General features: G+C 35.6%; 1 protein-coding gene across 1 annotated transcript; it reads left to right on the top strand.

The window, feature by feature from the left end:
• The first annotated feature begins 5,725 nt into the window (after positions 1 to 5,725).
• On the top strand, positions 5,726 to 7,244 carry LOC128194460 (uncharacterized). Its single transcript, XM_052870129.1, has 7 exons — positions 5,726 to 5,871; positions 5,952 to 6,172; positions 6,255 to 6,416; positions 6,494 to 6,598; positions 6,667 to 6,742; positions 6,834 to 6,929; positions 7,013 to 7,244. Exons 1-7 carry the CDS (start codon positions 5,752 to 5,754, stop codon positions 7,106 to 7,108), a joined length of 876 nt encoding a protein of 291 aa, XP_052726089.1. The 5' UTR covers positions 5,726 to 5,751; the 3' UTR covers positions 7,109 to 7,244.
• Positions 7,245 to 13,194: the final 5,950 nt, after the last annotated feature.

The raw sequence follows: 13,194 nt of genomic DNA, 5'->3' as shown, positions 1-13,194 counted from the left end.
AAATTATCGAATTTTGATATTTGGTCTAGAAAATCACAAAATTTTGAAATTTCGATTAAAAAATTTAGCAAATTTTAAAATTAACCAGATTTCAAAATCTAATTTACAATGTCACTATATTTTTAAATTCGGTTTAGAAAATCAAATTATTTTGAAAACCAGTTTATGAAGTCACTAGATTTTGAAATTATATTTCCGATGTCAACGAATTTTAAAATCTAATTTAGAATATAACAAATTTAAAATTCAGTTAAGATGCTCACCGAATTTCAAAATCCGGCTATAAAGTCACTAAAATTTCAAAATTTGATTAAGTCTTTAATTTGCTTTCAAAATTTGATTAAGTCCTTAGCTAAGTTTCAAAATATGATTATTACCTTGATCGCATTTCGAAATACGGTGACTTCTTTAAATTATTTTTATTTTTTAGGTTTTTTTCTTTTATTTCTTTAAGTTTTTGAACATTTTTTTTAATAATTTGTTGAGGTATTATTATTTGTATTATATTTTCTGTTTAATGGATGCACAAGTAAATTCAAGCTTTGTGTCATATTTTTCTTTTTTTCATCAATTAAATGTATGTGAGGGATTATACAAATAATTTTATAACTAATAAGATTTTTTCCCACGTGATGACTTCATTGAGTGAGTTTAAAGGATTATTTTTTTATCTTGGGTTTGTTGTCATAACTCTAAGATCTAACAAGAAGGTTTCATTTTACCCATGATGGATATCATAGTGTCAACCTATTGTTACCCCGAGGCCTAAGTGTGGTCATCTTTTTATATAGTAGGATGTAAATATTTGTAAAGTTGATGGACATTAATACCAGTTATGTAGGCTTGCTTGAGCCTTGATATTTCTATAATGCAAACAAATATATAAATGAACATTCAAAGTTGTTATTAATTCATTGTCAAGCGTTCCACTCTCGTTCATATAAAAACTCACACCCTCTCCATTAATATATATAGAAAAAAAAATGTTCTAACATTCCAAATATTACACAAAAGTCTTAAACAACTAAATACATAGTACAAGACATTGCTACTTAGATGATGATGGATTAATTAACATTCTCATGACATGCTTGATAAATCCATGTATTCACGTTTGTTAAGATTCTCATGACATGCTTGATAGATACATGTATTCACGGTGACAAAAATTAATTAACATTCTTTAATAACCTTTAACGCATAAACATTGGATGGTTACATACCAACTAACTAGATTCTAACTCCAAACTCCTATGAACTGGAATGTCATCTAGGAGATGTCATCGAAGTCGAGGTACAAGATTGCGTTTGTCGTCCTCCACAACAGGAATAATGTAGGGATGAAATACCCTTTTGAACCATTGGAGGTATCCCTCCACACACGCAAATGGAGATGTCATCAGTGTGACATTGAAATACACTTGCTCGGAAAAATGTCACCAACAATTATCAATGGTTGCAATGCCAATCTTTTGAACAACGTTTGACGATTGTAGGATTAACTGCTCATATCCAAATTATTTTAAACATGTTCCAACAAATGTTAATGAACAATCATGTCGACTCTGATCCATCCAGAAAACATATTGATGGCTAGATTTGGACGACTAGCTTGATGTTATTGATACGGGCACTAGATCACCCCATCATATTTTAATCCATCCAAATATATCCTAGTTCACGGAGAACATTCCCCACCGCTCTGTTTAAGACTATGAGTTTGTTGGACACATTCCCTGGGTTTTGTCGGCGAGACTTTGCCACTCGGTTTTAGACCAGGATTTTTTCGGATAAACATTCCTTACGTTTTATGGATAAGACTTTGTCGCTCGATTTTTTGACCTAGGAGTTCGTTTTGGAACTTCCTAGTGGACGAGAGTGTCAATCCTCGGGGACGTCCATCACCGCTCGATTTAGGACGAGAGTGAGAGTTCACGGATAGCGTTCCTCACCGCTCGATTTTTCGACCTAGGAGTTCGTTTTGGAACTTCCTAGTGGATGAGAGTGTCAGTCCTCGGGGACGTCCATCACCGCTCGGTTTAGGACGAGAGTTCGAGTTCACGAAGAATGTTCCTCACCGCTCGGTTTTTCGACCTAGGAGTTCGTTTTGGAACTTCCTAGTGGACGAGAGTGTCAGTCCTCGGGGACATCCATCACCGTTGGGTTTAGGACGAAAGTGAGAGTTCACGGAGAACGTTCCTCACTGCTCGATTTTTCGACCTAGGAGTTCGTTTTAGAATTTCCTAGTGGACGAGAGTGTTAGTCCTCGGGGACGTCCATCACCGTTCGGTTTAGGACGAGAGTGAGAGTTCACGGAAAACGTTCCTCGCCGGTCGGTTTTGGACCAATGGTTCTCGGAGAGCGTTCCATGGGTTTTGTAATATCGTCATGCAATCGTTTGGTGACTTAGACGATAATCTCCAGGTTAACCAAGTTGTTGTATACAGGATCATGTCATATGTACCTGTAAGTAATAATTTTCTGCACAAACTTTCTTTGGTCATATTGATAAGAGCGGTCGGCCTGATGGCTTGCTGACAATTGGTACATTTGGAAATAACAAGGAAGCAATAGAGAAGTGCATAAAGCCTATGATACCGAACGATCGAATGGATTGAACACTGGATGCCAAATTTAGCTAAGTGGTGAGTGCGTCACTGGACTCTGAATAAGTCTTGAATAATATTATAATATTGAATTAAGATATTTAAATTAAATCATTTCGCAAGGAAGAATAATTATCAAAATATATGTATTTTTGAACAAAGCTGAATGCAGACAGGTGTTGAAGCTATTTTAATGTTGTTGGTAAGTCTTTTCGTAGGTGGTGCATCAACCACATAGTATACTTTTAAATGATGAGATGGATAACATGAATATTCCAAATGGTTTAGAAGTATAAATTAAATCATATAATATAAAATGAATTTAAGATGGTTATATCAAAATATTTATCTGTAAAGCCGTAGAAGCTTGCTGACGTTGATGGTGAGAGTTTCTTCAATCGGGATCAATATGTAGGGGCCTGGTCGACATGATGATGTTGAGACTGTGTCCTTGTCTGGTTCCTTGCAGTTTTAGCGGGATGCCGCTCGGCCCCACGGTGGGCGTCAAAATGTTTCGGTAGGGATTTGTAGAACCAAGAGACCAACCTTTTTAACGTGACTTTGCTGCTTCCCGGCGCTTGAATCGTGTGCTCCGCTCGCCTGCCTTCAGTTTGGACCGCTCAATTGCCTTCAATTTGGACTGCTCAGTTGCCTTCAATTTGGACTGCTCAGTTGCCTTCAGTCTGGATCGCTCAGTTTCCTTCAGTCGAGACCGGAGGGGAGGTACCTACAAAAGATGCTCTGACGCTCAAGTTACAAGCGGTTTAATGAACTGCCTATCACAATTGAATATTTGAGTCTAGTAAAGTGTGAGTTGAACGTAAGTAGAATGTAAGTAGAACATACCTGGTTTTCTGCCTTGACCTTATATTTATAAGTGTCTCATGGATCCTAAACCAACACAGATCCAATAAAATAAAAACAAACTTACCTTTAGATTCGGTTGGTTACTGATAAACAACTTATCAATATCTTTAATAAGATATCTTTAATTATTTTATCGTCTGCTGGACTATTGGCCCAATAATAACTTAAACGTTGGCCTAATTATGGACCAACATTTGTTGTAGCAGTTGGACCGAACGACTTAGAGTGGATGGACCGAACAGTAGGTATTGTATACCATACATAAAATAAAAACAATTATAATGCCAACATAATATAATGCTCCTTCCCAATGTCAAACATAAAATGAATGTTATTTTTTTAAATCAGTTTCGATACTAGCACTAGTAAAAAATCGGGTTTTTACAGCGCACATTATGCCGCGGTTCAACGAAAACCGATGCATAATGATGCGCGGTGGCAGTTTTGTAAATAAAACGAACATATATGTCGCGGTTCTACTGGGAACCGCGGCATATACCCCAGTCAACCATTGCCTTTGACGCCACGTATGAATAAAAAATTTAATAACAGAGTATATGCCGCGGTTCTCTGCACAACCGCGGCATATAACCTGCCAATTTATTGCAGGTGCTGACTGGGTCAGAGAAGTTGAGACGTTACAGGGGTATATGCCGCGGTTCTCTGGGGAACCGCGGCATATACCCCCTGTAACGTCTCAACTTCTCTGCCAGTCAGAGAATTTCAGAAGTTACAGGGGGTATATGCCGCGGTTCTCTGGGGAACCGCGGCATATACCCCTGTAACGTCTCAACTTCTCGGCCATTCAGAGAATTTCAGAAGTTACAGGGGGTATATGCCGCGGGTCTCTGGGGAACCGCGGCATATACCCCCTGTAACTTCTGAAATTCTCTGAAAGGCAATTGGGGAGACAGTTGTGTTGAACTAGTTTCAGGGGTATATGCCGCGGTTCCCCAGAGAACCGCGGCATATTCTCCTATATGAAATTAATTTAATGTTCATTTGAAATATTTCGATGTTTATGCCGCGGTTGCCCGCTGAACCGCGGCATATAGTTTGAATATAATTTCAAAAATGCCATTTCTGATAATTTTTTAAATTAGTATATGCCGCGGGTGGGGGTTAAACCGCGGCATATAACCCTTTTATACCGCGGTTAAGTAGTGAACCGCGGTAGATTCCCCCGTTCAGAGTTAAAAAACAAAACTTGGAACAGTGCATCGTCTTCCTCGCGCGTTCTCTCTGATTTCGCGTTTCTTCTTCCTCCGAACCACCCTTCATCTCAGATTTTGCATTTTTAACCGTTTAAACTCAAAATTGTTCGGTCATTATTCGTTTTTGACTTTAAAAACGAGTTTTAGCCGTTCAAAATCGTGATTTCCTGGCGTTTTTCACCCTCTCCGCCGCCGCCGCCGTTGTGTTGCGTTTTTCACCCTCTCCGCCGCCGTTCCTCTTTCAGGTATTTATGTCCATTTGCATTTTTAACGTGTTTGCTTCATTAATTTTTGCATAATGTTATAGTTTTGGTAATGTATGAAGTTTCTATAGTTTTGGTATAATTTTTGCTTTAATTTTGATAGTGCATGAAATTGTTATAGTTTTGGTAATGTATGATATGGTTTTTGCTATAGTTTTGGTAATGTGTGTTGTAGTTCTTGTATTATTTATAAACCTTAAAATATTATTTATGTAATATTTAGGAATATGGATCGAAATTGGATTAATTTACCACGTATTAGTGCTGAGTACGAGAGAGGTGTGGAGGAATTTATACAATTTGCGCAACGTAATGAGGGGAGAACTAATGATGAAGTGAAGTTTAGATGTCCTTGTGTGAACTGTTTGAATGAGAGAAAGTTGAACGCAACTCAAATTAGAGAACATCTTATATGTGATGGTTTTCTAAGATGCTATACAACATGGATCTGGCACGGCGAAGAAATGGATTTTCCCACTGACTCTCAAAGTGTAAATGTTACTGATTCCACCATGGAAGAAGATCGACCGGATGAAGACAAATTGGAGGACATGATCCGCGATGTTGGAGCAGAAAATTTTGCCAAAGCTCATGTGTATGAGACGATGTCGACTGATGCAGAAACACCTTTGTATGTCGGTTCAACTAAGTTCACACGTTTGTCAGCGGTGTTAAGGCTCATGAATTTGAAGGCGAGCAATGGATGGACTGATAAGAGTTTTACAGAACTGTTGACGTTGTTGAATGAAATGTCATGGTATGCAACTATTAGAGGATGAGGTGAAGGTATCAGTGGATGAAATGATCATGCCAGATGCCTCGGTTCCACTGTCCACGGAAGAGATTTTCACTGTGGAACAAGCATATAAGTCGTTTATCACTTGGCCTAAATTTTTGGTTAAACCAGTTTCTGACCCCTCGGTATGAAATTCTTCTTTACACTTCTCAATTTTAAAGGTTTTTTATGTCAAAACTTATCTTATCTTTTCATGTAACAACAGACGCAGGAACAACAGAAGATTCCTCTATCTGAGGATGACCCTCTTTCTTCATTGCATCTACTTGCTGACATCCTTGATGATAAGCCTTTGGAGGTTCAGTATGATGCTAATGTATTTGGGCATGGCTCTGAGGTCCCAATATACCTTAATAGCCAAGATGTCCGTGAGCTTGCGTCGGGAACACAAGAGTTGAATATTTCAATTATTCAACTATGGACGATGTAAGTCTATGACCAATTATTTATATATAAAATTGATTTATATATCAAGTATCCTTATATCAAAGTTAATTTTTGATTTCAGGTATATGTCTGGGGTCACTAATAAGTTGGGGCGTTCTGATGATTATGGATTCATTGATCCCCAAGACATTCATGAATCAAATGATTTTGATCATATCAACACGAGAATGATAAGCAGTTTTCGAAGGGGCAAGAAAATATACTTTTTGCCTTATATATCCGGGTAAGTGAACTTTGTTAACATAATAATGTTCCATATGTGATTTTAATATTTAATAGTTACGTTATTATGAATTTCAGGCGCCATTGGCAACTTCTTGTTATGTCTGTGCAAGACAACTATGCTTTGTGGTTCTGCTCATTGCACAGGCCTCCTCCCACACAACTCAGACAAGCAATTGATTGGTAAGAACCTCAATGTTTGGACTTTCTTTGTTATATAACTCAATGCTAAAACATTTTTTTATATACAGTTCTATTCCAGCAAGTATGATGATGGACGGGAGGTCAATTGTTAAGAGTAGAAAGATTGCTTGGATTTCTCTCAAGGTTTGACATATGCTAAAGTCATACTTTGTTATAATTGTTTTATAACAAATGTTATTCACTAACTATTATCAACTGTGATGATATATTGTAGTGTAACAGACAAAATGGGTCATATGAGTGTGGATACTATGTAATGTATTGGATGACCCATATTGTTCGTTCTCACATCACAAGAAGCTGGGAAACGGTAATATTTAACTTTAACAAATTTTGATTTTTTAACAAATGTTGAATTCATATACACTAATTAAAATGAATTGTCTTTTGCAGAGATTCAAGACTACTACACCAGTTCCTGAGAAGTCACTACTATTCATTAGGAACGCTGCTGCGAAGTATATAGTTAGATTATACAATAGCTCTTAGATTTAGATTTAAACAATGCATTTGATTAGATAGAATTTTCTTAGACTCTCTACTTTATTTGATGTTGAAATACATTTGAACATGTGTTTGTTATGTTGAAATTGAATTTCTGTAAATGTTTTTATATGCAGGTCTGTTTTTGTGGTAGTGGATATCAGAAAAACAGACCTGCTATTTTAAAAAACTGCAGGGGAATATGCCGCGGTTCTAACCACAACCGCGGCATATAGTGCTTCTTTTTTTTTTAAAAAACGAGACATATGGCCGTGGTTTTGACACTAACCGCGGCATACTCGTCGGCCTATATGCCGCGGTTCAACCGCGGCATATAGTGCATTTTTTAATTTTTTTTTTAATTTTTTTTTTAAAAAAAATGAATTTAGGCAGCGGTTCCCTAGACAACCGCGGCATATTCCTCAGCCTATATACCGCGGTTAGAACCGCGGCATAAAGTGTCTGACTTACTATCGCGGCTGAATATGCCGCGGTTCGTGAACCGCGACGTATAGTGAAAATCAACCGCGGTAAAAGCCCCTCGCTGCACTAGTGTAGTGACATGTGAAGTTTTGGTTTACTCAAGTAGGGGCCAAGATAGAAGTTGGTTGAAGATATGATTAACATTGAGCCACAAGTGTATGATAGAAAGAAGATGTGGTAGTTGAGCGTCACGGTGAACTCTTGTTAAGACTAGAGAACATACGAGCAGGAGAGGGAAAGGAGAGGTTGCTCACGGATAGCTAATTTGGTAATGTATTTTTCCTTATGAATAACTATGAGGATCACGTATTAAAATTTCACAAGAAAAAGAGTTACGATTGTCTAACAAAATCAATAACTAAGCGTTAGAATTATTATCTATGCTATTTTTTTAGACTATTTTTTACAATTTTAGCTTTAAATATACAAGTTTACAATTATGCTTTCTACATAGGTTAATATATACAACGATATAATTTTTTAAAATAATTATAAGTTTGTCACCATATTATTTTTACATTTATTATTAAATAATCAATATAAAATGGTGTTGTGGAATTCTATTTTTGTAATCATGTATAATATTTTTGTTTATTTTTCATTCTTAGAACTTTTGAAATAACTTTTGAAATAACTTTTTTTGCAGATTCATAAAATATGCGAGCTTTACTTTTAAACCTTTCAAAATATTTTTCTTTTGATTATCATATCTCAAAAGTTTTAAGTCACTTATTTAATATTCAGTAGTCATTAAATGAATAATTATATACAATGGACTTTAAGAGTTTTTTTAGATAACATATGTCCACATTTTGTTACAAAACTAGTATAACTTTTTATTCAACAAATAAGTTATTAAGTAGTATAATATCATAAATAATTAGGGAACACACATTATTATAAGCTTCAATTTAGTGAACCAACAACAAAGAAAAGAATCTTGCAAAACCAATTTCAAAACAACCTCTTTTATAGAATTAATAATACCGTAATATTAATGATTAATAATTATACTATTAAGTAGTATAATATCATAAATAATAGGGAACAAACATTATTATAAACATTATTAATGGTTGATGGACGTAATTCCATGATCCTCAAGGGAGGTTACATGGTGGTGCCCTGTGGTTGTTGTGATTGACCGTATGAATGGGCGGAGTGTCCTTATGGGGTTTATCTTGACGTTCTAATGATCATCCATGCTCAAGTAGAGAGTGATGAGTCATGTGGTGAGAATAGCAGGAGGTCCAAGCCCATAGGTTCTTGGGTGAGTTATAACGGACTAACCTTGGGTGGCAGTTGATGGTTTTCCAGTTACTACATCACCCAGGTGCACAAACCCCTGAAACTTGACATTTCATACTAGTCCGGATGGTCAAATCACGTGGTCGGTCATTGGTATAAGGATAATGCATTCGGTCCTAGTTTGTATTGTGTTATGATCCTTGCATGCTTGAAATACTTGATTGTTACATGCTTATATAAATGTTAAATTGATATGGGTTGTATGATTTTTATATAACTAGCTCACCCTTGCTTGTTTGTGTTTGTGCCTTCTTTGTCTGTGTTTTCTTTTGCGATGATCATCCACTTGGATGTGAGCAGAGGGAGATGAGACATCTGTGGAGTAGGAGCTGGAGGGTGCCAATACTGTTGAGTAGCCTAGGAGCTTATAGATTTACCTACTTCTATTCTTTTGAAATACTCTACTCTTTTGTAATTCAAGTTTTAATTTCCTAGCTCTTTTGGAAGGATAAATGTAATCCTATTGCCCTAATCACTTGTCCTAACTGCTTTATTGTATAATACTTGATGATGTCTTATATTATATAATTCCTATATAATTGGGATGTTACATTTATGGTATCAGAGCAGTTCGTTCTTAAAACGACCTGTGAGTTATGAGTCTACCGTGCCTTTCCTGTGGAAAGTCGAGTCTGAATGGTATGTTCTACCATTTCCTCCAAGTCTAGATAGTAAAATTTATTATCTAACTAGAAGTATTGAGAACAGAAAACATCTTGATAAGAGTAGTGAGGGTGCACACTCATGACCCTATATCAGAGATGATTTTCCTTTCTTAATTCTGAAGGTTCAGGGAAAAGAATGAGTTGTGATTCTAGTGTAATTGTCGATAGAAATTCTTATCTTGTTCTTGCCTTTGTGGTAGTGTAATGTGCTCTATAGTAGTAGAGGAATGCATATTCAAGGACAACTTGGCCTGTATGCCTTCTTTAGAATTGATTTAAGCCTTTGAGACAAATTCTTGCCTCGACGATGAGGAATTAGAAGACCAAAACTTTTGCGTTTCAAGGAATTGATGGAGATGTGGGAAGGTAGAAGCGTCACTTTCACTTCAAGAACGAAATTAGGGTTTTAAGACTCAGATTCAAGGCAAGTTGTGTGGAAAATTGAGAGTTTGTTATGTTACAATGAAGTGTGCATGTTTAAAAAGATATTGTGGTTAGAGTCAAGTTCATGCTTCATAATATGATCTGTACTAGCTATAATTTGAAAGGCTTGGAAATACATGAGTTGTTTACTATTGTACTCTATTTTAGATATTGTTTCAGTGTTGTTCTAATTATTGTTTCAGCATTGTTTTAGTTATTGTTTTAGCACTATTTTAATTACTGTATCTGCTGTAAAATGATGTTGTTTGCTGTTACAAAATCTATATAAAACACTTTGTTGTTTGCTGTTACAAAATCTGTATAAAACACTTTGTTTTTGCTGTCAAAGAGGCTTGCTGTCATTGCTGTGTGGGTTAAAATTGCTGCAGGGAATTGTTTGCTATTTGATTAAAATGCTGCAGAAGATTATTTGCAATTTGGGTTAAAATTGCTGCAGGGAATTGTTTGCTGTTTTGATTAAAATGCTGCTAAAAATTATTTGCTGTTTTTCTTAAAATCCTTGTTGTATTGAGCTGTTTTGATTGCTGTTACTGCATTAAAATCCTTGTTGTATTAGGTTGTTTGACTGTTGTTACTGCTATAGAAAACCTTGCTGTTTTAATATAAAAGTACTGCAGAAAACCTTGATGTTTTAGTATAAAAATGCTTCATGAAACACTACTGTTTTGCAACTTTATTGGGTTGTTCTACCAATATTAAAGCACTACTGTTTTGAACTGTTTTTGAGCTGGTAGAATAGATAGTTGGTGGTATATTTAAAGTAACATGAAATATAATAAAATGGGTACAGAGGCAGTGTGCTGAATGCTAATGATATTCCTGATTTGTATTCCTTTTGATGTTATTTTGGTGGCTGTTTTAAGTGTAAAATTACATTTCCAGGGGTTATTAAAAAGTAAAAGTAAGGGTGTCATCGGTGTCTTAACTATGGCTGATGTAGTTAGATGGATGGATGGGGTTTTGTTGTTATGTACATGTATGTGTAGATAATTTGAGTATATAATTCTGATATTGATTTGGATTAGTTTAACAATGATCATGGCTGCTTGTTCATGCTGGAAGGTGACACTAATTAGAATAATATGATTATTATTCATATTCATGCATTAGTTTCTATAATAGGTTCATTCTGGTCCGTAAAGATGAATTGTTCTTATTTTAAATGGTGAAAATTAGTTACTTATTTTAAAAATTTATATTACTGTTGTGCAATATGTGGTAGAATTTATTAACATACTTGTGTGAACTATTTGATTGTTATAGTTGTTTGAATTATGGTTAAGGTATATTTTTCAGTCATGTATATGATGTTATTGAATGACTAGCAGTCTAGTTTGATTTGAGTATGTTCATGGAATATGTGTTGATTTGAGTATGTTCATGGAATATGTGTTGGGTTGTGAATGTTATTATACATCCTTGTATTGAAATGCATATATATATATATATATATATATATATATATATATATATATATATATATGTATATATATTATGTGAATTGACCTGGTTGTCCAAATATAAATCTTGGAATGGGTGCATGCTTCGTTGGATAATATTGAATGATTGGATGAGTATTATGGTGAATGTATTGAATGGTCGGATGTTTTCCAAATTGATTTGATATATTGTTATTTGAGTATCAATGCATATACTCCTTTATGAGTGGATAGAAAATAGTCCAAATTATTAGAAGTCAACTATGAGTGGTGAGATACCTTGTGTGTTACTCTTGACTGATTCAAGAGTAGAAAGTGGTCTAGGATAGTTGGCGGTAATACCCTTAAGGTTAGGGTCTCTGTTTCGTTTGCGAAAAGTAGTGGAAATGAGCGCTCTTCCGATTGTGAGAGACATTAAGAGTGGGTTTGAGTACCATACTCTCTTGTCTACGAGAAGTAGTGAAGAGAGGAAAGTTGTTTAGCCCTATAACTGGCTTGAAGCTAAGTATAGTACTTAGTGTGAGATGCACCATAGTTTTTACTCGTAAGACCTTGAGGAATAGGGGAGATAGGTCCTTACCGAGATAATAAGACTATTCAACCCCCGATAGGGGTATAGTTACGGGAATTTGTCAGACCACTAAGGGAGTCTTGATGGGGAATGTTTGTTATGTTTAATTCTTAGCTCACCCATACATTTGTTTGTTTTTGGTTGTGTTTGCTGCGATGGGTCATATTACGGTTTTGATACAAGAGCTATGTGATTGATGAGAGAGGGGATATGCAATGGGAGTTTTGAATAGAGTTGAATTATTTTATGCATCGGTTTAAGAAATTGTAAGAAACTTTTTAATTTCTTGTTGGATTTGGATAATTATCATTTCAAATTGCAATAACTTTATTACTTTGGAATTCTTTTTAATTATGTGCGATTGTAAACAAAAGTATTTTAGTCTTTGATACACTTAAGTGACTCTCGAACTTGGAACATTACATTTGCGATTGAAGTACTCAAAAGGTTTGTGGTTGAAGGTGATCAAGATCATAGCAGTTGGTGGAGGAATCAGAGGTTGTGTTGATCAAGTCAGTGGATTAATGGTTCTTCAAGTAGGAAAAAAGGAGGTAAAAGAATATTAGTGAAGAGTTGATTTGAAATTCAAGATGTAGAGGAGGATAAAAATAGGGATTGGTAGTGTAGCAGACACAATAGAATTATTTATAGAGAAGAAATGTTATTGAGAACTAAGGTTAAGGAATTCAAGATTTGTTTCGGAAGAAATGGCTAGACTAATCTACACTATTTAACATTAGATCATCTTAGCACAGAGGCAAGGTTTTTCATGTCAGTAAGGTTGTTGGGGAGTAGTATCTTTGTCAAATAGGTGATTGTAGTAGAGAATGTGAATGAGAGTAGGTTGTTCCTTCTATTTGGTAAGTTTAATTTTTGAGGTCGAAAATTTTCTTGTTGGGGAGAATGTAAGGACCTAAAAATTTGGACCCAGGGTTATTGGGCTTTAATTGTGGCAGCCAGACATTTAGCAATTTGGGCTCATGACCTTGGTAAGAGGGCTCTCCTAAAAAGAAAAAGCTGAAGTTTATTTGCCAATTCTCCTTTCTCTCTCTAAAACCCTTTTTCCCAAATTCTTTTCTGCCTTCTCTCTAGCCTCCACACTGATTTAGCCATTGCATGTTCTGTTAGGTGGTACCCTAGCGACCGTCTCGTAGAGAGCTTCAAAACCATTCGATTGGTTTT

Source organism: Vigna angularis, chromosome 1 (assembly GCF_016808095.1).
Source record: "Vigna angularis cultivar LongXiaoDou No.4 chromosome 1, ASM1680809v1, whole genome shotgun sequence".
NCBI lineage: Eukaryota > Viridiplantae > Streptophyta > Magnoliopsida > Fabales > Fabaceae > Vigna > Vigna angularis.
This window is presented reverse-complemented; position numbering and strand designations above follow the sequence as displayed.